The 27,276-nt window shown below is 34.9% G+C and overlaps 1 protein-coding gene and 2 non-coding genes across 3 annotated transcripts in view; 1 reads left to right on the forward strand and 2 right to left on the reverse strand.

The window, feature by feature from the left end:
• Positions 1-480: 480 nt before the first annotated feature.
• G2E3 (G2/M-phase specific E3 ubiquitin protein ligase) overlaps positions 481-27,276 on the reverse strand; it is a 66,710-nt gene continuing 39,914 nt past the window's right edge. The window contains exons 12-16 of the mRNA XM_074235389.1: positions 23,369-23,664; positions 21,830-22,011; positions 21,320-21,492; positions 13,654-13,853; positions 481-3,800 (exon numbers count right to left, since the gene is read on the reverse strand). Of these exons, the coding sequence (XP_074091490.1) occupies positions 3,571-3,800; positions 13,654-13,853; positions 21,320-21,492; positions 21,830-22,011; positions 23,369-23,664 (1,081 nt within the window). The 3' untranslated portion in view covers positions 481-3,570. The remainder of the gene's footprint in view (positions 3,801-13,653; positions 13,854-21,319; positions 21,493-21,829; positions 22,012-23,368; positions 23,665-27,276) is intronic.
• Positions 897-1,000, reverse strand: LOC141523128 (U6 spliceosomal RNA). The gene has a single exon (XR_012478340.1). It is a non-coding gene; the product is annotated as a U6 spliceosomal RNA (small nuclear RNA).
• On the forward strand, positions 15,047-15,153 carry LOC141523231 (U6 spliceosomal RNA). The gene has a single exon (XR_012478418.1). It is a non-coding gene; the product is annotated as a U6 spliceosomal RNA (small nuclear RNA).

The raw sequence follows: 27,276 nt of genomic DNA on the forward strand, positions 1-27,276 counted from the left end.
TCTACTGATAAACCCACAGTGAGCCTCCCTGTTGGCCAGCCCCAGGGAAGGGCTTCATTACCAGTCAACAGTGTGATAGAGGCCTTGCTGGTACTTGTGCTGTGGAGTCATTGGAGTGGGATCCTTGCCCAGGGATCTGCTAAGTTTGCAGGAGTGTGGGGCCTCACTGGTCTATTGCTCCAGGCTTGGAGCCTTGCTGTAGGCTCCCCTACTGTTAAGCTGGCTGCTCCTGGTGCTGTTGGCTGTGTTTTAGGACTTTGTTCCCCTCCCACCCAGTAAGACTGACCTTTCTTGCCATGCTTAAGCTGCTTCTCTGCCTCTAGATCAATTCTGAGGTGGTTTTCTAATTGGAAGCGAATTTGGGTGGTTTCGGAGGGTTCCTTCCTTACTCCATCATCTTAGAATGGAAAGCCCCAAATCCCTAATTTTAAACCCAACATCTCACTACTTAATTTCATTATGGTTAGATAGAGAATATAATACAATTGCATTCATTTTTAATAACTACAGTATGTACATATCCAATGCTTACAATTATCAAGTGGTTAGTTATAGCATAGTAAACATAAATACAGCATATAGCCATGGAAGCAATGCAAACAGCTGATCACTTCAGGGTTGAGAAATAAAGAAGCATTGCACAGGTATGTTAACAAAATTTTCCCATCTTTTGAGAATAAGTCATTTCTCAGAGGGTTATTTGTCTTATTTGAAGATTTAATTACAATGCTGCCCCAATTATTGTGGTACTTCCTATCTATATGTTCAATTTTATAAAACTTTTCTAGAAGTTAGTTTATACAAAGGGATTTTTCCACTTTATACAAAAAGTAATCTCTCCACCCTATCAGAATAGACTACTCATGTAGGAAAAGTACAAGAGTGTCTGTTTTTGCAAAAGGGTACTTTCTTCATGAATTTTTCTATTTGTGTGTCATCCTTGGGCAGGGGCCATGCTAATCTTCTCTGTATCATTCCAGTTTTAATATAAGTATAGTACTTCCTATGATGCAAAGACATCATCATATATTATCCAAAATTTGGATATCCAACTGAGTTGACCAAGTCAAAGTGTACTGAAAGGCTGTCAACAGAACTCAGACATTTTTGGCTAAATTTCTTTTTAGTTAAACAATTTGTACAATTTAGAGTACTTAGGGATAGGGATGGGAATTGAAACTCATCTCATTACTATAGGGAAATATCAGGTGAAGACACTCTGTACCAATGCAACCTCTCTATAATTTATAGTCTTAGAAAGATGCCTGGGGCATTTGCACTGAAAAGTTACACAAACCAGAAAGTGTCAGATGCACGCATGCCTTCAAACTCAATCTTCCTGGTGTTGAGACCATGCTGCCTAAAGTTAAAAAACAATTCATGTAGCTAAAACTGTCACTAGCAGAATTTTAAACTTGAGACTGGATTACTAAAGCAAATTTTAAATGGTTTAAATCCTGAACATAAACTCCATACATTAAAATAAGTAATCAGAAACTAAAATGAAAGGAAATATTTTACATTTGATATTACAACTAGAACACAGTACAATTTATCATAAAAAGTAACAACAAAACACCATAAAAATGTTGCCTGTGTACAAATAGAATAAATCTTATTCTAATTATTTTCTTTAGGATGACTGAACACTAAAGGTAGAGTCACTTGGCAATTTTATCTTTTTTTTTCATATTGATTTTAGTTATCATGGAATCACTGCTTATTCAATTATCAGTGATTCAATGAATGTTTATCCTCTTTTGTTTGAAAAGAAAAATACGTAGTACAGGCCCAAAAGATGTCTGAGGCAAATACTAGATTATAACTGATTAAAAGAAACATACTTAAGTGAAAAGAACCTAGCTTCATAGATATTCATAGATACAATTTTGAAATTATATAAATATGAGCATATGAAAAGTAAAACCACTAATTGATTTGTTTAGACATAATTGAAAATAAAAAACTTACAATATATTACCTAAAGACTTTAACATGAGTGAATCCAAGAGAAGTAAAGATTAGCTGAAAGAGGTTCCATAAGCCATAAGCCACAACCTCATTAAAAACATGTCAATATAAGTAAGTTTAACTTTCAAAACTAAAAAGGGTAATGAAGAAAAGAAGCTGAAGTTATACTGTTCTCTCCTCCAAAACTCAAATTTGTCAAAAAGGTACTCTTATCAATACCAACAAATGTAGAAGGATTCTAAAAATAAATTTAAATCAGTAACTTCATAAGTCTTCTTGCTGAATTTTAATTTAGAAGAGCTTAACTTACATTGCACTTGTGAGTCAGGGAAAAAAAAACACAGTTAAATAGAAATGTAAAAGATTATTAAAATTTGTAGTGGAGTAAAAATGCCCCATCTACTTCAGTACTAACTTCAAATTATGTATAGAGAATATGATTAGAATAGACTTTTTTAGTTTTTAAAAAAAGTATACTTTTGGAAGAAATGTATTAAAAATAGCACTTGTGTGGAAATTAATTGAGAATGACTTCTGGAATGGGAACATGGATTTCTAAATATAACACTTTTTTCCTTTAAATAATTTACCAATGTAATTAAGAGGAACAAAATTATTTTACATGTATTAAAAATCAAATCTAGGGATAGACTCCAGTGGGTCTAAATCGTAATTCAGCCATGTTAACAAGAAATATTTATAACCATAATCAAACCCATAATGTGGTGACATAGAGAACTACAATAACTAGATATTAACCCATATTCACTCAACTTTGAAGGCATAGAACTGCCCTAAGTCTACAGAAACCAAAACGGTTACCATTAAGGCCCAAGATAAATTAATAATTATTAACTTATAGGGGCGCCTAGGTGGCGCAGTGAATAGAGCACCGGCCCTGGAGTCAGGAGTACCTGAGTTCAAATCCGGTCTCACACACTTAGTAATTACCTAGCTGTGTGGCCTTGGGCAAGCCACTTAACCCCATTTGCCTTGCAAAAACCTTAAAAAAAATAATTATTAACTTTTTGGCACAAATTAAACATAACCCAATTTCACAGAGTACAGGGAACAGGTTCTACGTTTTACTAGTTGTCCTATCTGCAGCACACTGATTTCTAATTTAGTGCACTCCATCTTGAGAATAGTATGTTCTTGATTCAGATGCTGTAATAACCTTTAAATTCTGTGGCATTTCTATTTAATGCTTTTTTTTAAATTCAAAAGATAATATTTTTTAAATATAGAATTGGAAAATAATTATAGTTTAGATGAAGTAAACATATCTTAGAAAACTAGTTGATAGCCAAGTTTTAATATGTGTCATAGCAAAGTAACAACTTACTAAAGTTACTTATTTTGAAGTCCATAAATAAGTAAAAAGCATTAAGAAAATAGTAAGTGTTACACCAAATTTGAATAAGATGTTCCTTAACAGTACTTTTTAAAATGTCACCATAGAATATTACTGAATTAGAACTGGCATGATTGAAAACAAGGGAGCATTAAATAGGACAAACTATGGAATGTTAAGAACATAATGATAGCAGCTTACAAGGTGGCACCTCTGAAATATCATTTAACATACAGTGTAATTTTTTATCTTTCTAGTCCTAAGGCATTTCTGATGGCAAAGTCCATGTTTTCTTGAAATTCCTTATATGTGCTGGTTATTGGAAGAGTTAACCTGTTATAGCATTTGGTTCCAACAGGATAATCAGCACGCAAAAATTCAATTGATGGAGTAGGCTGAAATCCAACAGGTGGAATGGAGCGGCAACCGGTTGCAAAAACTAGGATATCTTCTAATGTTACTATAGATTCTCCACCTGAAACATACCAAAAAAAAAAAAAGACATGAAAGTTAAAATATTTGCATGAATTTTTAAGATTTGCAATCTTTCAAAGGTAAACATGGTGTGAAAATAAAAAAATTTAAAACATTTCCATTTAAAATTTAAAAAACAATGACATTTATAAAAGAATGGAAAAAAACATGCATTAATGAGCAATAAAGAAATTAAAGTTAATTTCAAAATAAAAATTTTAATTTGCTTCAATCCTAATAAAAATAGCTCATGTTTCAAACATGCCAGTTCTAATTCATACTGAATTTCTTTACATTATTTACTCAATGCTAAGTTAAAGATTGTCACTGGGAAATAAGTGTAGGATACCTTTTAGGAAATTTGAAATAATTTTGCCTAATCAGTAGTAACAAGGATAAGGGCACTGAAGAGATCCTTATTCTCCCAGAAATATTTTCAGAGGATTAATCTGTTTCCTGAAACTACTTACTTTGGACATTTTATCTTCAATAGAGTTCATAGTTTTCTCCCTATAAGGGCAGAGTGGGATTCTTATCAATTTCTTTCATATAAGATTCATCCAATGTGTTCAAAGTTCTTCATCAGGTTATTTTAGTATTCTAGAATGTCACATTCAGATTGTTTATCTAAAATCCCATGATTTTGCTTTATAACAGGTCCACCTTTATTCAATTATTTATTTTGTAGATGCTACCTTACCATTTTAAGTGCAATATACATGGTCCTTTGGGTAACCTGCCATTATGAATTTTCAGAAATTTCTGTGTTCCATGAGTCATGGCCATATTATATTCTATTACCATACAAAGATAGACTTTGTTACAGAGAATAGTCTGGGATGATGGGAAGGTCTGAGATATTCCTCAAATGTAATCTAGAAAAATCTATTCAATTCTGGTCTGAGCTCATTATCACCCGTAGTGTATTCTAAATTAAATGTATTGATGGTCTAATTCAGTGGTGTGCATATTCAGCTCCACTGTCATAATCCAGACAATAGCTTTCTCCATTCATTTGATTTTTCTTTTATGGATGGGTAAGTAGAAGTCTTTTGAATGGTTGTAGATTTCATTAAGAAACTCTTGTAGTTAATCATGCAGGGAGAGCCTGATACAAATCAGCACAATGTCATCCCCAGAACAGGAGTGTCTGGAGGCCTGATTCATTTATAGAGAATTGCTTATCAATTTGCCTCATGTGGAACAGTCTTCATAATGAGGGTAAACATCCTTGTTGAACTACTTTTCCATTTTAAGCTTAATATTCGCAATAAAGCTTCACTGAACAAATATCTCTTTCATTACATCCATTCTAATGGACGTTTATGGATGACAGACACCTCACAGATGTAAGACCTTTGTTAGAAAGGCTGTAGGAAGAGAGGCATACTAATGCACTGTTGATGGAGCTGTAGTCTAAATTTTCTGAAAAAATTTAGAATTACATTAAAAAAATTCACTGAAATGACTGCTAATTAACTTATACTTCAAAGATATATTGTAGATTACATAAAAATAAGACATAGAAATTAACAAAATTTATTTTAAAAATAAGTTGACTGGAAAATAGCTTTAACAGTATATGCTGCTAGTAACTATGCTATGATATATATATATATATATATATATAGATGAGGAATTTAGAAATTTGAGTGATTTAATCAGGAGAAGAAATTACATGATGACAGCAATAACATAAGGGACAACAACACTGAAAAACTTCAGAACTCAAAGTAGTGACCCATTATGATGTTAAAACAAGAATCATACTTCTGACTTCCGGCCAAGATGGCGGAGAGAAGACAGGCATAATTCTAAAGTCTCCTGTATCACATGAAACAAACCTCTAAAAAAAAATCCAACCCAGAAAACCCAGAAAGAAAAGCCAGAAGAACAGCTACCTCAAGATTCGTCTCCAGCAGCAGCCTTGGACGAATCCGGGCGGATGACTCTGGGCTCCAAGGGAGGATCTGCCCCAGATCAGCCACATTAACAGCTGAATTGGAACCCGGAGTCTGAGGGCCCGAGAGCCGACCTGCTGGATCAGCTGTGGGGCTGGACCAAAGGGGCTTGGGTCCTCGGGGGAAGCAGAGGCGTGGGTGTTGGTGCTGTCCCCCTGGAACTCTGGGACCAGACTGGGGGAAGTATTCTGGTGCAGGAGAACAGCAGACACCATCCCTAGGCTTTTTGGGGTCTGAGAAACTCTGAGGGCACTTCTCCATTGCACAGAGGCTTCTCCTCAAACAAAAGCAAATTACTTCTGCCTCAGGCCCAGGTGTGTGAGCAAAAGAACCAGCCTAGCTGAGGAATGACCTTTGATTGAAAGCAAAAGAATTCAATAATTCTAACTCCTGCCTCTGGGCAAAGGGAGAAAGCCTCCCCACCAAGGTCACAGACACTCCAGAGAGGACAACCAGCACCTCCTATTGGCCAGCCAGAGAAACTGCACTCAGTAAAGCCTTCGGCGATCTCAAGCCCAGGTGAACCAGCCCCCCCCCCCCCCCAAATCAAGGTCTTAGCATAATGAAGAAGGTTCAGCAGAAAGGTGGATCCATAGAAAAATTCCTGGAAGGGAAAGACCCCAACTCAGAGAGAACCAGAACCTCTGAGGAGAATACAATCTGGTCTCCAGCACAGAAAGACTTCCTTGAAGAAATAAAGAAGGAGCTTAAAAATTTGGGGGAGGCAATACCTTAGAAAGTACAATTGGACAAACACAAAAGGAGAATAAATCTCTCAGATCATCAATTGGAAAATTACAAAATGAGAATAATTCTCTCAGATCCTCAAACGAGGAAATGCAAAAAAAAATTAATTCTCTCAAAACCTCAACTGGTCCAATGGAAAGCTCTTTCAAAAGTAGAATTGACCAATTGGAAAAGGAGTTGCAAAAGGTTAATGAAGAAAACTACTCACCCCAAAAAACAATGGAGTCTACAGAAACTAATGACTCCATGAGGCAGCAAAGAGTCAGGTAATCAAAATCAAAAAATAGAAAAAATAGAAGCAAATGTAAAATACCTCATAAACAAAACCACTGACCTCGAGAATAGATCCAGGAGGGGCAACCTGAAAATTATAGAACGTCCTAAAAACATTGAAGAGAGAAAAAAGCCTGGATCTAGTGATGGAAAACTGCCCTGATAACATGGAATCTGAGGGCAACGTAGTTATTGAAAGAGTACATAGATCCTCACCAGAAAAAGATCCTAATATGAAAACACCAAGGAATGTTGTGGCCAAACAAAGAACTATCAGATAAAAGAGAAAATCCTGCAAGCAGCCAGAAAGAAACAATTTAAATATCAAGGAGGATCATGCAGGACCTGGCTGCATCAACTTTAAGGGATCTAAGGGCATGGAACTAGATATTTTGAAGAGCAAGGGAGCTTGGAATGCAGCCAAGAATCTACTTGCCTGCAAGCTGAGCCTTCTCTTCCAGGGAAAAAGATGGACATTTAATGAAATGGAAGAATTCCAAAACTTTCTGATGAAAAGACCAGAGCTAAACAGAAAATTTGGACATCAAACACGAGGTTCAAGAGACACAAGAAAAGGTAAAAAGGGGGGTGGTGGTAAAAGAAAAAAAAATGCAATCCTGTAAGTTAACACTGGCTATATCCCAGCATAGGGGTAAAAGAAAAAAAAAAGATTTTCATAAACATTGAGAAATGTAACTCTAACAGAGAGAATAAACCTACCCAGAAATGATGCGACATTCATGACTTATCCATGAGACTACTATCCAATGGGATGTAACTGGCTTTAACCCCTCTTGGGAGAAAGACCCTAAAAACTCTCAGTAATTTTGACTCTATTTGACAGAATGTACATAACTAGAAGGGACAGACACTCAGAATTTTCTATGACTTAGACAGAAGGATCTAAAAAATAAACACTACCACCCTAAAAAGGGGGACAGCAAAGAGACGGGAGGAGGGAGGGAATTGAATGGGGTAAATCTCATTACAATAAGGAGTACAAAAAACCTATGGTAATAGTGGGGAAGAACAGAGCAGAGGAGAAACACCTGAATCTTCTTCTCATCAGGTTTGGCTTAAAGACAACCTACACATACTCAGTTAACTTATAAAACATCTAACCTTTCAAGTATTAAAGGGGGGAAGGGGAGGGGGGATGGAGAAAGGGAAGGGGAGTGGAGGAAATAAGGGGAAATTAAACAAAGGGAAGGGAAAGGGGAAAGAAAGGGGAGGGTGTGATATAGGAGGGCAAACACACTGAAGGGGGTGGTTTTCAGAAACAAAAGACTGGGGAATATGGATAAAAGGGGGGAAAGGGGGGAAAATACAAACAGAGGGAAGATAGCATGGAGGTCAATAAAGAACCTTAAATGTGAATGGGATGAACTCTCCCTTAATACGCAAGCAAATAGCAGAGTGGGTTAAAAACGAGAATCCTACAATATGCTACTTACAAGAAACTCATTGGAAACAGAGAGATACATATAGAGTAAAGGTAAAAGGTTGGAGCAAAATATATTTTGCCTCAGCTGAAGTAAAAAAAGCAGGGGTAGCCATCCTTATCTCAGACAAAGCAGCAGCAAAAATACATAGCATTAAAAGAGATAAGGAAGGAAACTTTATCCTCCTAAAAGGTACCATAGACAACAAAATCATTTCAATATTGAATATATATGCACCCAGTGGGACAGCCCCCAAATTCTTAGAGGAGAAGCTGAAAGAATTACAGGAAGACATAGACAGTAAAACTCTACTAGTGGGAGACCTCAACCTCCCGCTATCAGATCTAGATAAATCGAATCATAAAACAATCAAGAAAGAAATTAGGGAGGTAAATAGATTGTTAGAAAAATTAGATATGGTAGACTTATGGAGGAAACTGAATGGGGATAGGAAGGAATATACCTTTTTCCCTGCAGTACATGGAACTTATACAAAAATTGACCATGTGCGAGGACATAAAAACCTAATGATCAACTGCAGAAAGGCAGAAATAGTGAATACATCTTTCTCAGATCACAATGCAATAAAAGTTAAATGCAATACAGGGCCAAGGAGATACAGAATCAGAACTAATTGGAAACTGAATAACCTCATTTTACAAAATGAGTGGACCAAAAAACAAATTAGAGAAAGAATTAACCATTTTATCCTAGATAATGATAATAATGAAACAACATACCAAAACCTATGGGATTCATTCAAAGCAACTCTCAGGGGATATATTATAGCTCTAAATGCTTATATGAATAAATTGGAGAAAGAGGAAATCAATGAACTAAACATGCAACTAAAAAAATTAGAGAAAGAAAAAATCCAAAATCCCCAAGTAAGTACCAAATTAGAAATTCTAAAAATTAAAGGAGAAATTAATAAAATTGAAAGCAAAAAAACTATTGAATTAATACATAAAACCAAAAGTTGGTATTAGGAAAAAACCAATAAAATTGATAAACCTCTGGTCAATATGATTAAAAAAAAAGAAAGGAGAAAACGAAATTGCTAGTATCATAAATGAAAAAGGTGAACTCACCATCAATGAGGAGGAAATTAAAGTAATAATTCGAAACTATTTTGCCTAGCACTATGCCAATAAATTTGATAATCTAAGTGAAATGGATGAATATTTACAAAAATATAAGTTGCCCAGGTTAAATGACAAAGATTAAATACCTAAACAACCTTATCTCAGAAAAATAAATTCAGCAAGCCATTACTGAAATCCCTAAAAAAAAATCACCAGGGCCTGATGGATTCACAAGTGAATTCTACCAAACATTTAAGGAACAATTGGTTCCAATCCTATATAAACTCTTTGGAAAAATAGGGAAAGATGGAAATCTGCCTAACTCTTTCTACAAAACCAATATGGTACTGTTACCTAAACCAGGAAGAGTTTAAACAGAGAAAGAAAATTATAGAACTATCTCCCTGATGAATATCGATGCAAAAATCCTAAATAAAACCTTAGCAAAACAATTACAACAAGTCATCACTAGGATAATACATTATGATCAAGTAGGATTTATTCCAGGAATGCAGGGTTGGTTCAATATTAGGAAAACTCTTAGTATACTCAATTATATCAACAACAAACCTATCAGGAATCATATGATTATATCAATAGATGCTGAAAAAGCTTTTGACAAAATACAGCATCGATTCCTACTAAAAACACTAGAAAGTGTACAAATAAATGGACTGTCCTTTAAAATAATTAGCAGTATTTATCTGAAGCCATCAACAAGCATTATATTCAATGGGGAGAGGCTAGAGGCATTCCCAATAAGATCAGGGGTGAAACAAGGATGCCCATTATCACCACTACTGTTTAATATTGTATTAGAAATGTTCGCACCAGCAATTAGAGAAGAAAAAGAAATTAAAGGAATTAGAATTGGGAAGAAAGAGACAAAACTCTAACTCTTTGCAGATAACATGATGGTCTACCTAGAGAATCCCAAGAAATCATCTAAAAAACGACTGGAAACAATTAACAATTTTAGCAAAGTTGCAGGTTATAAAATAAACCCTCATAAATCCGCAACTTTTCTATATATGTCTAGCAAGAAACAGCAGGAAGAGCTAGAAAGAGACATCCCATTCAAAGTAACCTCAGACAATATAAAATATTTGGGAGTCTATTTGCCAAGACAGACTCACAATCTTTTTGAAAACAATTATAAAACACTACTCACACAAATTAAATTAGATTTAAATAACTGGGCAAATATCAACTGCTCATGGATAGGGAAAGCTAATATAATAAAAATGACAATTCTACCAAAACTAAACTATCTGTTTAGTGCCCTACCAAGCAAAATTCCAAAAAATTACTTTAACGAGTTAGAAAAAAATGTAAGTAAATTCATATGGAGAAATAAAAAGTCAAGAATTGCCAGGAGCTTAATGGAAAAAAGTGCAAAAGAAGGTGGCTTAGCCCTACCTGATCTAGAATTATATTACAAAGCATCAATCATCAAAACTGTTTGGTATTGGCTACAAAATAGAGTGGTGGACCAGTGGAATAGACTAGGTGTAAAAGCAGGAGATGATTATAGTAAGCTGCTGTTTGATAAACCCAAAGTGTCTGGCCATTGGGATAAAATCTCCCTCTTTGATAAAAACTTCGGGGATAATTGGAAGTTAGTATGGAAGTAACTTAGATTAGACCAACGTCTCACACCCTTTACCAAGATAAGATCCAAATAGCATAGACATAAAAAACAATACTATAAGCAAATTAGAAGATCAAAGATTAGTCTACCTGTCAGATCTATGGAAAGGGGAACAGTTTATGACTAAGGAAGAGTTGGAGAACATCACCAAAAACCAATTAGATGATTTCAATTACATTAAATTAAAAAGTTTTTGCACAGATAAAACCAATGTAACTAAGATCAAAAGAAATGTAGTAAATTGGGAAACAATCTTTACAACTAATGATTCTGACAAAGGACTCAGAGAACTGAGTCATATTTTTAAAACAAAAAGCCACTCCCCAAATGACAAATGGTCAAAGGATATGCAAAGGCAATTTACAGATAAGGAGATCAAAGTAATCTATAGCCATATGAAAAAATGCTCTAAATCATTAATTATTGGAGAAATGCAAATTAAAGCTTCTCTGAGGTACCAGCTCACACCTCTCAGATTGTTGGAAGGGATGTGGGAAATCTGGGACACTATTACACTGTTGGTGGATCTGTGAACTCATCCAACCCTTCTGGAGAGCTATTTGGAACTATGCCCAAAGGGCAAAAAAAATGTGCATACCCTTTGACCCAGCAATACCACTACTGGGTCTATACCCTGAAGAGATGAGGAAAAAGGGTAAAAACATTACTTGTACAAAAATATTTATAGCAGCCCTGTTTGTGGTGGCAAAGAATTGGAAATCCAGTAAATGTCCTTCAATTGGGGAATGGCTTAGCAAACTGTGGTATATGTATGTCATGGAACACTATTGTTCTATTGGAAACCAGGAGGGACGGGATTTCAGGGAAACCTGGAGGGATTTGCATGAACTGATGCTGAGTGAGATGAGCAGAACCAGAAAAACACTGTACACCTTAACAGCAACATGGGAGTGATATTCAACCTTGAAGGACTTGCTCATTCCATCAGGGCAACAATCGGGAACAGTTTTGGGTCGTCTGCAAAGGAGAGTACCATCTGTATCCAGATGAGGAGCTGCGGAATTTGAACAGAGTGCAAGGACTATTCCCTTTAATTTAGAAAAAAAAATATAGCTTATTGTCTGATCTTGTTACCTCTTAGACTTCTCCTCTTTAAGGATATGATTTCTCTCTCATCACACCCAATTTGGATCAAGGTACAACATGAAAACAAAGTAAAGACTGACAGAGTGCTCTCTGTGCGGCAGAGTGTGGAGGGAAGCAAGATTGGGGGAAAATGTAAAACTCAAATAATATATTTAATAAAAATAAATTTAAATATAAAAAAAGAATCATACTTCTCAGCAAACAGGCAGTATATGTATGGAATGAGGCATACATTTTTCAAACCCAGTCAAAGGGTTAGTAGTTTTACTTACTTGATACAAGGGAACATTTAAGGAACTCAAGAAATAACTGACATAATCCTCCTCTGGACCTGCCTTACAGCTTGATCCACAAAATCATTTTTTGACATTATAAATAACAGAGAGCTCATATTTTCTGCACCTACTTATCATTTTTTTTAAGGATTTTGCAAGGCAAAGGAGTTAAGTGGCTTGCCCAAGGCCACACAGCTAGGTGATTATTAAGTGTCTGAGGCCGAATTTGAGCTCAGGTACTCCTGACTCCATGGCTGGTGCTCTATCCACTGCACCACCTAGCTACCCCCTACACCTACCAATGAACTATATAACCAATTAAGCTGTGGCTTACTATAAAAAAATTCTATGAAAACTTAGCTATGGCATCTCATATTTCTGAGAATATACATACATACATTTTATACACACACACACATATGTAAACCAGCCTCAAAAGATCATAGAAAAATTATTTTACAAAGGCTTCAAAATAGGAACACAAATTGCTATTGATGTCCTCTTGAACCCATTTCTTTGAATAGCAACTCTGTATGTATGTATTTTTTTCTAATAATAATCTAGTATTTTCCCTCTTTCAGATATCTTGAGAATTTATCTTTCATTGTTTTCAACATTGGAGTGGCTCTAGCACAGATTTTTTTTCTCCATGTGCTTGAACTAGGGCAGCTACACTTCCAATATTTACTTGAGTCCTTTTGCATTTCCTCACAAACACACTGGGATGTTAAAAGTACAAAAATGATTTTACAAAAATATTGGTCATTGTTTTGTTTTCCTTATTTTAATATGAAATAGAGCTATAATAGCTGCTTACAATAACTCAAACTCATCCTAAAGCATCAAGAGAGCCTTGGAAGGATTGAAACTGACCCCTATAAAACTTCATGAAGGGGCAGAGAAAATGATTGTTGAATGAACACTTGCTAACAGATTAAACTACTGATAAGCCTTTACTATGAATTTTCATAAAACTTACTATAGTTTGTAAACTAGAAAAATTATCAAATTATAATGTAAAATATATTCTAGAGAAATGTCTGTGTATGTGATGGGAAATTATAGTATCCAAATGTTTTTGCTTTGGAAATTTGATAATTACTTTTACTAAGATTTACCTCATGTCACAATCTACTTTGCAATGTCAGACAACTTGGAATAAAATATTAAAATATTAGTATAAGCTATGGAAAAATGAGGAATTTGTAAGAGCAGCAAAAACTGAAATACTAGAAGAAAAAAATCCCACTGAGACAGAAACCTAAACAAAATCTAAAGGTAAATATTTTGAAAACAATAAAAAGTTCACTTACTTTCAACATCTTGCAAGTAATTCATCCAAAATCCCATGGCTCTGGTGTCCTGTGCTTCAGGCAACTTGTGCATAGTAAAAAGATCACTAAGGATTTCGGTTGTAAGTGTCTCAGGCTTGTGACAAAGGATACTATAAAATGCTTCTGGATATTTCTGCATTGTTCCTAATACATCCAGAGTTCTTAACCCCTGCTGAAAACTAAAGAAGGGGAAACATTTTTTTAAAAAAGAATGAATCCACTAGGTGAAAACAAGAACAAAAACATTGTTTTTGTTTTGCAACATTCAAAAAAGAGGAAAAAACTTATTTCTATCTGTATGTTTTCTGACTAGATATTCATGAATAAATTGTTACAAAAGACCTAAGGTTTGACAACAATATTTTATTTTCTTTAAATAGCATTTTATTCCTCCCCCAATTATATACCAAGAGTTTTTAGCATTCATTTTTATAAAATTTTGAGTTCAAAGTTTTTCTCACCCCTTTTCTGAAAGTGGTAGGCAGTTTATTATAGGTTATATATATGCTATCGTAGCAATAATATTTTTAAAAATTCATTTCATCATTCAGCAATTAAAGTAGAACTTCTTTAAATTTTGAAGAGAAAGAACTAGACACGATAGAACATGTATGCTAACCATTTTAGAATCTATATTTATGTACATTCAAGTCAGTATCTGAACTGAGTATCCATATTCAATTTGGCATATTAAGTGCTATAAAAATGAGAAATCTAACTTGGGGTGGGAGAGGATGGTAAATAGTCAAATAACTGCAATACCATAAAAAGGCAACATCCATCTAAAAGACTAAAAAGTAAGGGCTAGAAACAAAAGCAAGAGCAGGTAGTAAGATGAATACAAGTTTGATGGTACTGGAGTAGTAGGAGGAATGAGGTTTAGTAAAAGTCAAAGATGGCTAGAAAAGCTAAAAAAAAAATTAAAAAACAGCTATATTTGAGAAAGAGGGAATCAAATCCTACTTTGGGCGGAGAAAATGATGAGAGAGGACATAACTGAATTATTAATTTTTGCAGCTATTTTAGGGTAGCTAGATGGCACAGACAATAGAATGCAAAGCTTGAACTGAGAAAGACTTCTTCATGTGATAAAATTAGGCTTCAGACATGATTAGCCCCATTACCCTGGGCAAGTCATTTAACCTTAGTAACTTGCCTAAATTTCCTCATTTATAAAATGAGCTGGAGAAGAAAATGGCTAAATATTCCAGTGTCCTTGTGAAGAAAACTCCAAATGGGTTTACAATAAGTCAGACACAATTGAAAAATAACTGAACATCAACTTGTTATTTTTTTCTCTGTCAAAATTGAACTTCATTTTATGAGGGATGAAACAAAAATGGTTCAGAAGGAGTTGGAAGCTAAGCAATGAGTGCTCACTTTGGCAACACATATACTAAAATTGGAACAATACAGAGAAGATTAGCATGGCCCCTGCACAAGAATGACATGCAAATTCGTGAAGCATTCCATATTTTTTTTCATGAACAATTGGTTCCAATTCTATATAAACTCTTTGGAAAAGTAGGGAAAGATGGAACTCTGCCTAACTCTTTCTACGAAACCAATATGGTAGTTACCTAAACCAGGAAGAGTTTAAACAGAGAAAGAAAATTATAGACCTATCTCCCTGATGAATATAGATGCAAAAATCTTACATAAAATCTTAGCAAAATGATTACAAGTTATCACTAGGATAATACATTATGATCAAGTAGGATTTATCCCAGGAATGCAGGGTTGGTTCAATATTAGGAAAACTGCTAGTATATTCAATTATATCAAAAACAGACCTATCAGAAATTATATGATCATACCAATTGATGCTGAAAAAGCTTTTGACAAAATACAGCATCCATTCCTACTAAAAACACTAGGGAGTGTAGGAATAAAATGGACCGTTACTTAGAATAATTAGCAGTATCTATCTGAAACCATCAACTAGCATTATATTCAATGGGGAGAGGCTAGAGGCATTCCCAATAAGATCAGGGGTGAAAACAAAGGTGCTGTTATCACCACTACTATTCAATATCATATTAGAAATGTTAGCTTCAGCAATTAAGAGAAGAAAAAGAAACTGAAGGAATTAAAATTGGTAAGGAAGAGACAAAACTCTCACTCTTTGCAGATGATGTGATGGTCTACCTAGAGAATCCCAAGAAATCATCCAAAAAACTACTGGAAACAATTAGCAATTTTAGCAAAGTTGCAAGTTATAAAATAAACCCTCATAAGTCCTCAAATTTTCTATATATGTTTAGCAAGATACAGCAGGAGGAGCTAGAAAGAGAAATCCCATTCAATATAACCTCAGACAGTATAAAATGCCTGGGAGTCTATTTGCCAAGACAGACTCAGAAACTTTTTGAAAACAATTATAAAACACTTCTCACACATATTAAATCAGATTTAAATAACTGGGCAAATATCAACTGCTCATGGATAGGTAGAGCTAATACAATAAAAATGACAATTCTACCAAAACTAAACTACCTGTTTAGTGCCCTACCAATAAATATTCCAAAAAATTACTTTAATGAGTTAGAAAAGATTGTAAGTAAATTCATATGGAGAAATAAAAAGTCAAGAATTTCCAGGAGCTTAATGAAAAAAAGTACAAAAGAAGGGGGCTGATCTACCTGATCTGAAATTATATTATAAAGCTTCAGTCATCAAAACTCTTTGGTATTGGCTAAGAAATAGAGTGGTGGACTAGTGGAAAAGACTAGGTGCAAAATCAGGAGACGATTATAGTAATCTGCTGTTTGATAAACCCAAAAAGTCCAGCTATTGGGATAAAAACTGCTGGGAAAATTGGAAGTTGGTACTGAAGAAACTTAGATTAGACCAACACCTAACACCCTTTACCAAGATAAGATCCAAATGGTTACAGGATTTTAGACATAAAAAATAATACTATAAGCAAATTAGAAGATCAAGGACTAGTTTACCTGTCAGATTTATGGAAAGGGGAGCAGTTTATGACTAAGGAAGAGTTGGAGAACATCATCAAAAACCAACTAGATGATTTCGATTACATCAAATTAAAGCACTGTAACCAAGATCAAAAGAAATGTAGTATATTAGGAAACAATCTTTACAACTAATGATTCTGACAAAGGACTCATTTCTAAAATATACAAAGAACTAAGTCATATTTTTTAAAACAAAAAGCCATTCCCCAATTGACAAATGGTCAAAGGATATGCAAAGGCAATTTACAGATGAGGAGATCAAAGCAATCCATAGCCATATGAAAAATTGCTCTAAATCATTAATTATTAGAGAAATGCAAAACTAAAGCTTTTCTGAGGTACCACCTCACACCTCTCAGACTGACCAATATGACCAGAAAGCATAAGGATCATTGTTGGAAGGGTTGTGGGAAATCTGGGACACTATTACACTGTTGGTGTAACTGTGAACTCATCCAGCCTTTTTGGAGAGAAATTTGGAACTACACCCAAAGGGCAACAAAAATGAACATACCCTTTGACCCAGAAATACCACTACTGGGTATATACCCTGAAGAGATGATGAAAAAGGGTAAAAACATCACTTGTACAAAAATACTTATAGCATCCCTGTTTGTGGTGGCCAAGAATCGAAAATCAAGTAAAATGTTCTTCAATTGGGGAATGGCTTAGCAAACTGTGGTATATGTATGTCATGGAACACTATTGTTCTATTAGAAACCAGGAGGGATGGGATTTCAGGGAAGCCTGGAGGGATTTGCATGAACTGATGCTGAGTGAGATGAGCAGGAAAAACCAGGAACCAGGAAAAACACCGTACACACTAACAGCAACATGGGGGCTATGTTCAACCTTGAAGGACTTCCTCATTCCATCAGTGCAACAATTGGGAACAATTTTGGGCTGTCTGCAAAGGAGAGTGCCATCTGTATCCAGATAAAGAGCTGTGGAGTTTGAGCAAAGTTCAAGGACTATTCCCTTTAATTTAGGGAAAAAAAACAGATTATCTTATTGTCTGATCTTGTTATCTCTTAGACCTTTTTGTCTCTTCCTTAAGGATATGATTTCTCTGTCATCACACTCAATTTGGATCAATGTACAACATGGAAACAAAGTAAAGACTGACAGATTGCTTTCCGGGGGGGGGGGGGGGGGGGGAGAGGAAAGTAAGATTGGGGGGCAAATTGTAAAACTCAAATAATATCTTTAATTAAAAAAAAAGAAGCTAATCAATGAGCAACAAGTCAAGCAACTTAGCTATCCCTTGGTGAATTTAAATTATCTATTTCTCCTGAACTAAAATTCTCAGGTATGGAAATAGTTGATATTTAATTGCCATTTCACTTAGGGAAAATTATTAAAAGTTGGGCAGAATACTAAAATACATAATACAAGCTAATGTCCCAATTTTCATTTCAAAGAAAAAGAATTTGTGAACTATAGAGCAGCAAGTAATCTATTCCTGGTAAAACTGTAGAATGTTTTAATAAAGAGGTGGTTGTTTGGGTTGTGATCTCCAGTCTTTTTTTTCATTGTGTCTTTATCTTTCTTGATAAAGATATTGAAATGATTTACCATTTCATACTACATATGAGGAAATTGAGGTAAATAGAATTACGTGACTTGCCCAAGGAGACACCAATAGTAAAAATCTGAGGTTGGATATTCTAATTTTTCCTTCTTACATTAATTTTCACTGGAAAAAACATCCTCCTGAAAAAGAGGTTCATAGGCTCTGTGAAACTGTTTATAGGGTCCATGACACAAAAAAGTACAAAATCCCTGATCTATTTAAGGTTAAAATGTGTCTCTCATTGAACTTTCAGATCATAAGACCACCAAGATGGTCTAGATATTTTCACTGATCTCTATGACCTCTCAAATCTCTCCAAAACAGAAATTATGTGCTAAAGAGACCAATTTAGCTATTTTCATGATTTAGGATAATCAGAATCTAAAATAAATAAAACAAAATAAATAAGTCCAAGAACTAATCCCCACCCTTTATTTTGGACCCCTTCCCTTTGACCTAAACTATCAACTGTGAGACACACCCAAAACTTAGCTCATGAACCTGTGATAAAAACCAAAGACCCTCTACATAAAGCCTGCAACAAAACTCAGCAGTATAGATTGAGAATGTTATTTTACAGAAGTAAAAAATTCTAAAAGAAAAACAACAAAAATAATATTTTAAAAGAAAATATGCACATTATGCAACCAAAACATACTGATCTTAGAAACAGGATGCAAGAGAAATAACCTAAAGATTACAGTTCTCCAGAAGAACATGAAAGAATTAAAAAAACTTTGAACACCTTTATGCATGAAGCAATACAAAAGAACTGTGTAGAACTTCTGAACATTGGAAATCAAATACACAGGAAATTGATAGATTGGATATAAAAACAAAACAAAAAAACCAGGGCTGCAGACTCATGACATATAATGGTTAAATTTAACAATTCAATTCAGAAACAAGTTCTTCAAGGAGAAAAACCTTTAAGTACCAAGGAAAGGAATAAAATCAGACTACTTTGCACCAGTAGAACTCTCCAGAGTATAGAGATTAATGTTGTTCCAAAGAACAATGGTGATCAGGAAGCAGCTCAGACTGACCCATCCTGCAAATCTGAGTTTAACCACAAAAGGAAAAAAAAGATGGATGTTCAATAATAAGATATTTAAAACCATTTAAGAAAAGCCAGAATGAAGAGGTTTGTTTCTTAAGGACCCCAGATAACAGAAATGCAGTTGCCAAGGATAACGGCAAGAACATCAGAGAAATTAGTAAGAGACTTCTTTCCAAGTTTATACAAGGAGATGGGGGAGAAGGCAGAAATCAGGTGGAAGTAAAAGTAAATACACTGGAGCTAATGTGGAGTAAATACACATTAGCATTAAGTCTAAAGTCATTCCTAGATAAGTGGTAAAATAAACAATTCTTAAAAGAAAAACAAAGTATTCACAACCATATGATAGAATACTTCAAATCACTATTAATTAGATAAATGCAAATAAAAGAGTTTTCATCTGACACCCTGTAAATTGACAAAGATGACCAAAAATGGCAACAGTACATGTTGGAGAGTTTATGGAAGATAGGGTACATTGATACCTTATTGGCTGAGCTGTAAAATGGAACCATTTTAGAAATCAATTTGAAAAATGAAGTGCAAACAATGTGACTCATGTCTACAAGCATTTGAACTAGAGGTTCTATTACTAGGTTTATAACCCAATGAAGCCCCTAATAAAAAGAAAATCTCCATATAAAATAAACATATAAAGCAGCACTTTTTGTGACAGCAAAAGGTGGAATCAAAGTAGATGCCAATCATTTGGAGAATGGCCAAATTGTGGTAGATGAAAGTAATGGAATTATGTTAAGTGATAGACAGAAGCATGAAAAGATCTACATGAATTTATATATTTTGAAGTAAGACCAAGAAATCAAGATACACAGTAACTACAAAAATGCAAATTGCAAAAAATTACCTCCTACAAAGAAATAAAAAGTGAATGTAACAAAATTATAAAGATTAAGTAGAACTTGAGTTAAGAGATATGAAAGAACATCTCCAACCCACACCTTTATGAAAAGGGAGATCCACAGATGTTACACATTTTTTGACTTTTCAATGTTATCAAATAGTTAAGTTCATTTTTTTCCTCTAAAAAAATTATGTGTGTTAAGTAGCATATTTCACTGGGAAGGGGATAACTATGATATAAGAAACAGAAGGCATCCATCAATACACTCCTGTGTCCTTTTTCCTTTCTATATCACATCCCAGCTACTTGGACCTTCCACCTGAATCCCATTATCAGTTTTAACATAACTGTACTAAACCTTTTTGTTTGTTTTGTTCACTATAATAAAAATGATGCTGAATTAGCCTTAAAAATAATAGATAGAATTTATATAATACATTAAGGTTTGCAAAGCACTTTGATCAAAAATATTATTCATATGTAATGGAGAAGTGTTATATTATATTCTTAGACATCCAACTGTTTTTTTGATTTTGAAGAACTATTTGTGAATTAACTACCTGAATGCAGTTATGATAACATAGTGACATAAGTAGAGGAATTTAATATAAGGAATGATTAAAGCATTTTCAAATTATGTCATTCTGCTACTTGATAAACGATAAAAGATGCATCCTCAGAGGCATGACTTCAAAAATGCTAAATCTGCAATTTAATTCAACTTCAGACAAAAAAGAAATAGCCAACTCCATAATATTGATTGTTCCTCTCTCCTATTACAGTCTAATATCATGGCAACCACAGAAACTTTCAGTCAATTAATGTTGTTCAGCCTGTTTCCTCATCTGTAAAAAAGAGATGATGATGATGATGATGACAATAATAACAATAATGATGATGCCTGCTTCATTAGACTACTATAATGATCAAAGGAGGTACTATGCTTTGCAAACCTTTAAGAACAAAAGCAAGCTGTTGTTGTACAGTAAAATCAATTCCAGAAGATAAGATTGATAAAGTTACTGTCCATTGGAAGAGCATAGTAAATGAAGCTTATTACTGGGTTTGGTATGTCATATATGGGACCAAATATACCTTCAGTTACCAATGAGAAACTGGGTCATGTAAATGAAAACATGTAATTCTAGAATTCCACATGCATACAAACCTACCTGTCCAAGGGTTCCTGCACTCTTTTAATTACATGATAGGTGAGTATGTCTTTTACTAAGACATCCTTGTCACTTAGCAATGTTACAAGTCTTAGACATCCGATGCGAGAGAGGTATTCAAAGCAGTCATGTATTGCTGACTTTAAGTGAGTCATATTTTTTGAACTTTTAATCTGCACCAAGAGAAAACATACATATATATATATATATATATATACACACACATATATATTTACTAGAGATATGTATTGCCTTAAACCAATCTTTTACTGCTTTAGCTCTATTTTGGATTACACTTGGAAAATAAAGTTTTTCAGGCTGAAAGTTTAACAATAATTCATTAATGATGACTGTAATTTGTCACAAAATATAGTTCCCCAAATAGATAAGCTACAATGAAGAAGCATGCAAGTCCATGCCTTGTCTTAATCCTATACTATGGAGTTTAAATTTACCAAAAAAATATATGCTCTTTAGACATATTTTCATTTATATTAGTAAAGTTCTTACCTTTGTTATTATTTGTATCGTATTACTGTCTTCAACATCTTCTAAAGTCGGTTCTACGTTCTCTGGTCCAGAAACAAGGCAGTTAAATAATGTTTTAGAAAACAAAAAAGGTGGTGGACCACCATGCACCAAAGAAATGGCAATCATTCTACCAGCCTCATAGTAGAGATTCTCTTTGAGAGCTGTAAGTGTAGAATGAAAATTGAGGATTCTTTTAATATATATTTTTTTACTTAAATAACTATCATTTTAAAAATAAGCATTTAAATTAATAATAATAAACCAAAATATGACAAAGAAAAACATCAAAATATAAAGAAATAAATAATTACCCATAATTGCTAAAACTTACAATTGATGAGACAAACTTCTACTGAATTTATTCAGTTTTAAAATACTTGTCTTTATTATGGATTTATTTGTACCATGCTAATATAGATGCTAGAATGTTTCTAAGAGGAACTTTGTGATTTATCAACATATAGCAGCAGGAACTTGATAGATCTTTGTTGAATTAATGTTTCAAAAATGGAAGCTAAGAGGAAACTTATCTAAAGCATAATTAAATTTTTTGCTACATTATCTCCACCTTTCAGTTACAGCAATTTTCTGGTGTATACTTTCATACATTCTCATTATGAAGACATAACATAACTAATAGTGGCAGAAAAAGGTCTTAAGATATTTTGTCTAAGAATCAATATTGCCCAAATCATCTTTAGAACTATGCTTAAGTTTCATTTTCAGGTATGTGATGCAATGAATGTTAAGTTCTTTAACCAAATCCTATCAAATAAGAAGTCATTCGAATTACCTACTCTAAGTTAAATAAGGAGTAACTATATGGTTCAGTGAATAGAGCACTGGATCTGGAACGAGAAAGGTCTGAATTCACAGATGGCCTTAGACACTAGCTGTGTGACCCTGGACAAGTCACTTAATCTCAATTTGCCTTAATCCATTGGTAAACAATTCCAGTATCTTTGCCAAGAAAACTCCATGGATAGTATAGTCCACAGGGTCATGAAGAGCTGGACACAAGTGAATAACAATAACAAAAAAGTTAAATAAAGCAGTTTAAAGAAAATTCCTCAAATTTCCTGAGCAAAATAAAGTAATTCTTTCCCAAGATTTACTGTACTAAATCTATTTTTCTATTATATTCTTTCTTGGTAATGAATAAAAGTCAAACTTCTTCCTATATTCCAAGCACTGGGGATATAAACAAAAAAAGCACATTAGGCCCTATTGTAAAAAATTCACACTCTAATTGGTGGAAACAGTACATCAAAAAATCTATTCAGCTGTGGGATGGATGGAAAGGCCCCAAAGGAAGCAGGAAGCAGGGATAGCAATGTTCAGAGGGAAATTCTATTTTAATATTTTAAACTTGATAATATCTGTTTTCAATTTCTTGTTCGTTTATTTTTTATACTAGCTATACACACACACACACACACACACACACACACACACACACACACACACACACACACACACACACACCATGCTTAATTTAATTGTAAATAAAATATTTACCTTCAGAATTAAGGGCTAAGTTCTTTGACATGGACCCTTCAAAGAGTGATGAGCTCTCAAGATGTCCCATTAAAAGGCTGAGGAATTCATGCTTTGATCCATTAGTATCTCCATTTTCATTACAGAACTGTACTTCAATTGTGTCTGATGGATTAAAGTTCCACCTTCTGAATCCATTTATGGCACTATTCCAAATATTATCTTTGTTGATATAGAATGTTTGAGATTTTTGTTTAATTTGGTATCCTAATTCTTTCAATATGTTAGAAATGTCTCTTTTCAACATGCTGACTTCCCTAAAAAATATGAATTTAAAACATACATATATTCTGCATATGCAATATCATAGTTATAGCTTGACCATGAGAACAGAGAAACACAAGAGTATTTATTCATTCACAGACCATTTCCCACCCAATTAATTACCATTTTAAAATCTGAGTTTGCCACACATACTCCTTCCTAATTAAAGGTCCTCATGTCAGAAATATAAGAATATTTGTTTATGATGGTCCTAACAAACTTTAAATTGAAAACTTGCCCCTGTGCAGTCATCCAGATAAGGGTTCAAAAGGTCTTTTTGTTGGCTACTCTTCACAATACAAAAGTTTATTTTTCAAAATGCTTTCACATGAATTATCTCATCTTCACAAAATCCCTGAAAGGAATAAAGGGCTGATTTTATTATCTCTATTTAATATAACTGGTACTAAGAGGTTATGTTACTTGATTAAAGTTAGTCATATGGCTAATTTGCTGGGGAACTGGCTGTTTTACGATAATTGTTCCATCTGAAAAAATTAATTTGCCTATCAATGAAGTCTAGTAGCAATCCTAAACATTTTTATTTTAGTGTCAGTACATACTCATACCCTGGTCTCTTAACAATAATCATATAAACAAGACTGTGCATCTCTCTTTAAATTTCCTGAACCCAGAATATGCATGCCCTTCCCCTGGTTCTCTGAAACCTTAAGCACTGACTTAAAACACTCCAGAATAGTAACAGGAATAGCTGAGCAGAGAGATAGCCAGTACCTGTAAAGTTTGAAAAGAGGCTAAGCTGAATGGTCTCTAAGGACCTTATGGTAGAGTTCTTTTTTCCCCCCTTTAAAAGCATTCTAAAATTAAGACCAGCTATGGCAATACACTGGAAACAACTGGGTTTCCCAGATCTTGCTCCCATCCTCCATCTCTGAAAATAGGATCTAATACAAGAGTATTCATTCTTATGTCCGTCCCTCCTATTCCTATTCCTTCTCTAGTTTTCTTTCAATTTTCAAAGTAATACTCAACAGTAGTGTCTTGTTTTTATATCACCTTCATTTCCAAATATCTCCTCCTTTACCTAGACAAACAGCCATAAAATGAAAGAAATTTCAACAAAACTAACTAGCACATCAACCAGGTCCCAAAGTATATGCAATATTCCATACGAATAGTTCCCTATTTCCCCAGTTATGAGGAGATAATATTTTCTCATCTCTTCTTAGAACTGAGTTATGTTATTATAATTACAGGGTTTTTTTCCCCTACTTACAATGTCATGATCACTGCTTATGGTTTGAATTCAGTTTCCTCCACTCTGCATGAATTCATGTAAACAAAAATCTTCAAATGCTTGTCTGAATTATTAATATTCATGATTTCTTATGTACTATACTTTTCCATTATATTCATTTACCAAAAAGTTTCTGGTTTTTTCCTACCACAAAAAGCATTACTAATACTGTGTATGTTTTGATGTGAATATAAGCTTTCTGTATTTGATATCCTTGGGCCATGTGTTTGTAGTGGAATCTTTGGGTCAAGGATTGGTTGGTTCTTGTCCATTATCCAAGAAGGCTGAAATAACATCACTATGTCTGACACAAATTACAGTGTGTCTGACTGACTATGGCTGATCAGCCCCAATATGAGCTCAAAATGCTCTACCATAGCTTGAGCACAAATAGTCCATGTGAACACCTGGGGTGAGTACTTTAAATTTACATATGACATGTTTCCTTTCAATTCTGCCTTTCTCATAGAGCGCAGCACTCTCACAGATGAGAACATGCTATGCTAAATGGTCCTGTGCCAGTTCTCCCATGCTGGACATCAATTCCACAGTTCTTAACCCAGGGTGTCCCGATATTGTTTCTAATCACTTTTTTAAAAAGCACAACTCCAAACTACTTTTTCAGAATGACTAAACTTTACAATTTTACCAAAGTGTATGTGCAACTGTCTTTCTGCAAACCCTGAAAACTGACTATTTTCATCCTTTGCATTCTTTGTCCATTTACTGGGCATGAAGTAATAATAATATCTTAGAGATTTTTATTATTAGTAAATTCAAATGCACGTCTGTATGGCTCTTTAACAGTTTGCAATTCTTTCTTGAGAATCATTTTTTTTTAGGTTTTTGCAAGGCAAACGGGGTTAAAGTGGCTTGCCCACGGCCACACAGCCAGGTAATTATTAAGTGTCTGAGACCAGATTTGAACCCAGGTACTCCTGACTCCAGGGCCAGTGCTTTATCCACTATGCCACCTAGCCGCCCAAGAATTGTTTCTTTTAATCATTTAATCCCAATTTCACTGGAAAATTGTTCTGAAATCTTAAGGTTTAGTGTTATTTATATATCTAAGATATCAAATTTTCTTTATTAGAAGTCTTTGAGAGGGAGCCAAGATGGCGACAAGAAGGGATCGAGTCTTAGGAGCTCTCTGATAAAACTCATAAACTAAGGACTCTAACTAAACTTTCGAGAGACAGAACCCACAAAGGGACCCAGTGAGGCAGTTCTCCTACTCAAGGTAACCTGGAAAAGAGCAGAAAGGCCCTGCTCCCCGGGGTCGGAGAGGCAGCCAACCAGAGGGGTGGCCCACCAGAGCCAAAGAAACTCAGCCTCCCGGAGGCAGCCCCAGGGTACTGGGAGCCCCAGCTCACAGCAGCGGGGGAGTCCCCTGAGCTGCACCCCGAGGAGCACCGGGCACAAAGTGGGGGAACAGTGGAGGACTTCTGCCAGAGCAAGCATGTGGAGCCCAGCCCTCAGGGCACACAGCAAGCAGCATCTTCTTTCCCCAGCCCTGATCCAGGAAGCAGAAGCAGGTGGAGCTGGTAAGCAGGAGCCCCCAGGGCATGAGCCCATTGAGCTGAAGGAGGGGAGTGAAGAGACTGTGGAGCTCTGTCCTCTGTCCCTGGAGCAGGACTCTGGGGCTCTGACCACATTCAGATCCTGACCACAGTCTAGGCCCCCCCATAGAACAGCAGCCCCCCCCACATCAGCCCCTTGGCAGAGGGGGGCACTTATGGTCATTCACAGACCAGGAGGGAGGACAGAACCTCACACACTTGTGGGAGTGTCCCAAAAGCTCAAAAAACACCCCAAACCAAGCCCAGGCTGGGAAAATGAGCAAGCAGAGAAACAAAAAGAAGATTATTGAGAAATATTTTGCAAATCAGCCCAAGAAGGACCAAAATACTCAGTCTGAAGATGAGGAAGCACAAGCTGCTGCATCTAAAGACTCCAAGAAAAACAGAAACTGGGCTCAGGCTATGATAGAGCTCAAAAAAGACTTTGAAAATCAAATGAGGGAGTTGGAAGAAAAACTGGGAAAAGAAAGGAGAGATGTAGGAAAAACATGAAAATGAAGTCAGCAGCTTAGTCAAGGAAATCCAAAAAAATGCTGAAGAAAATAGCATGCTAAAAACCAGCTTAGGTCAAATGGATAGAACAGTTCAAAAAGTTATTGAGGAGAAGAATGCTTTAAAAAGCAAAATTGGCCAGATGGAAAAAGAGATAAGAAAACTCTGAGGAGAACAAATCCTTCAGACAAAGAATAGAATGCAGGGAGATTGATGAATTTAACAGAAATCAAGAATCAATACTTCAAAACCAAAAAAATGAAAAATTAGAAGAA

The sequence above is a fragment of the Macrotis lagotis genome, chromosome 4 (assembly GCF_037893015.1).
Source record: "Macrotis lagotis isolate mMagLag1 chromosome 4, bilby.v1.9.chrom.fasta, whole genome shotgun sequence".
In the NCBI taxonomy this organism is placed as follows: domain Eukaryota; kingdom Metazoa; phylum Chordata; class Mammalia; order Peramelemorphia; family Peramelidae; genus Macrotis; species Macrotis lagotis.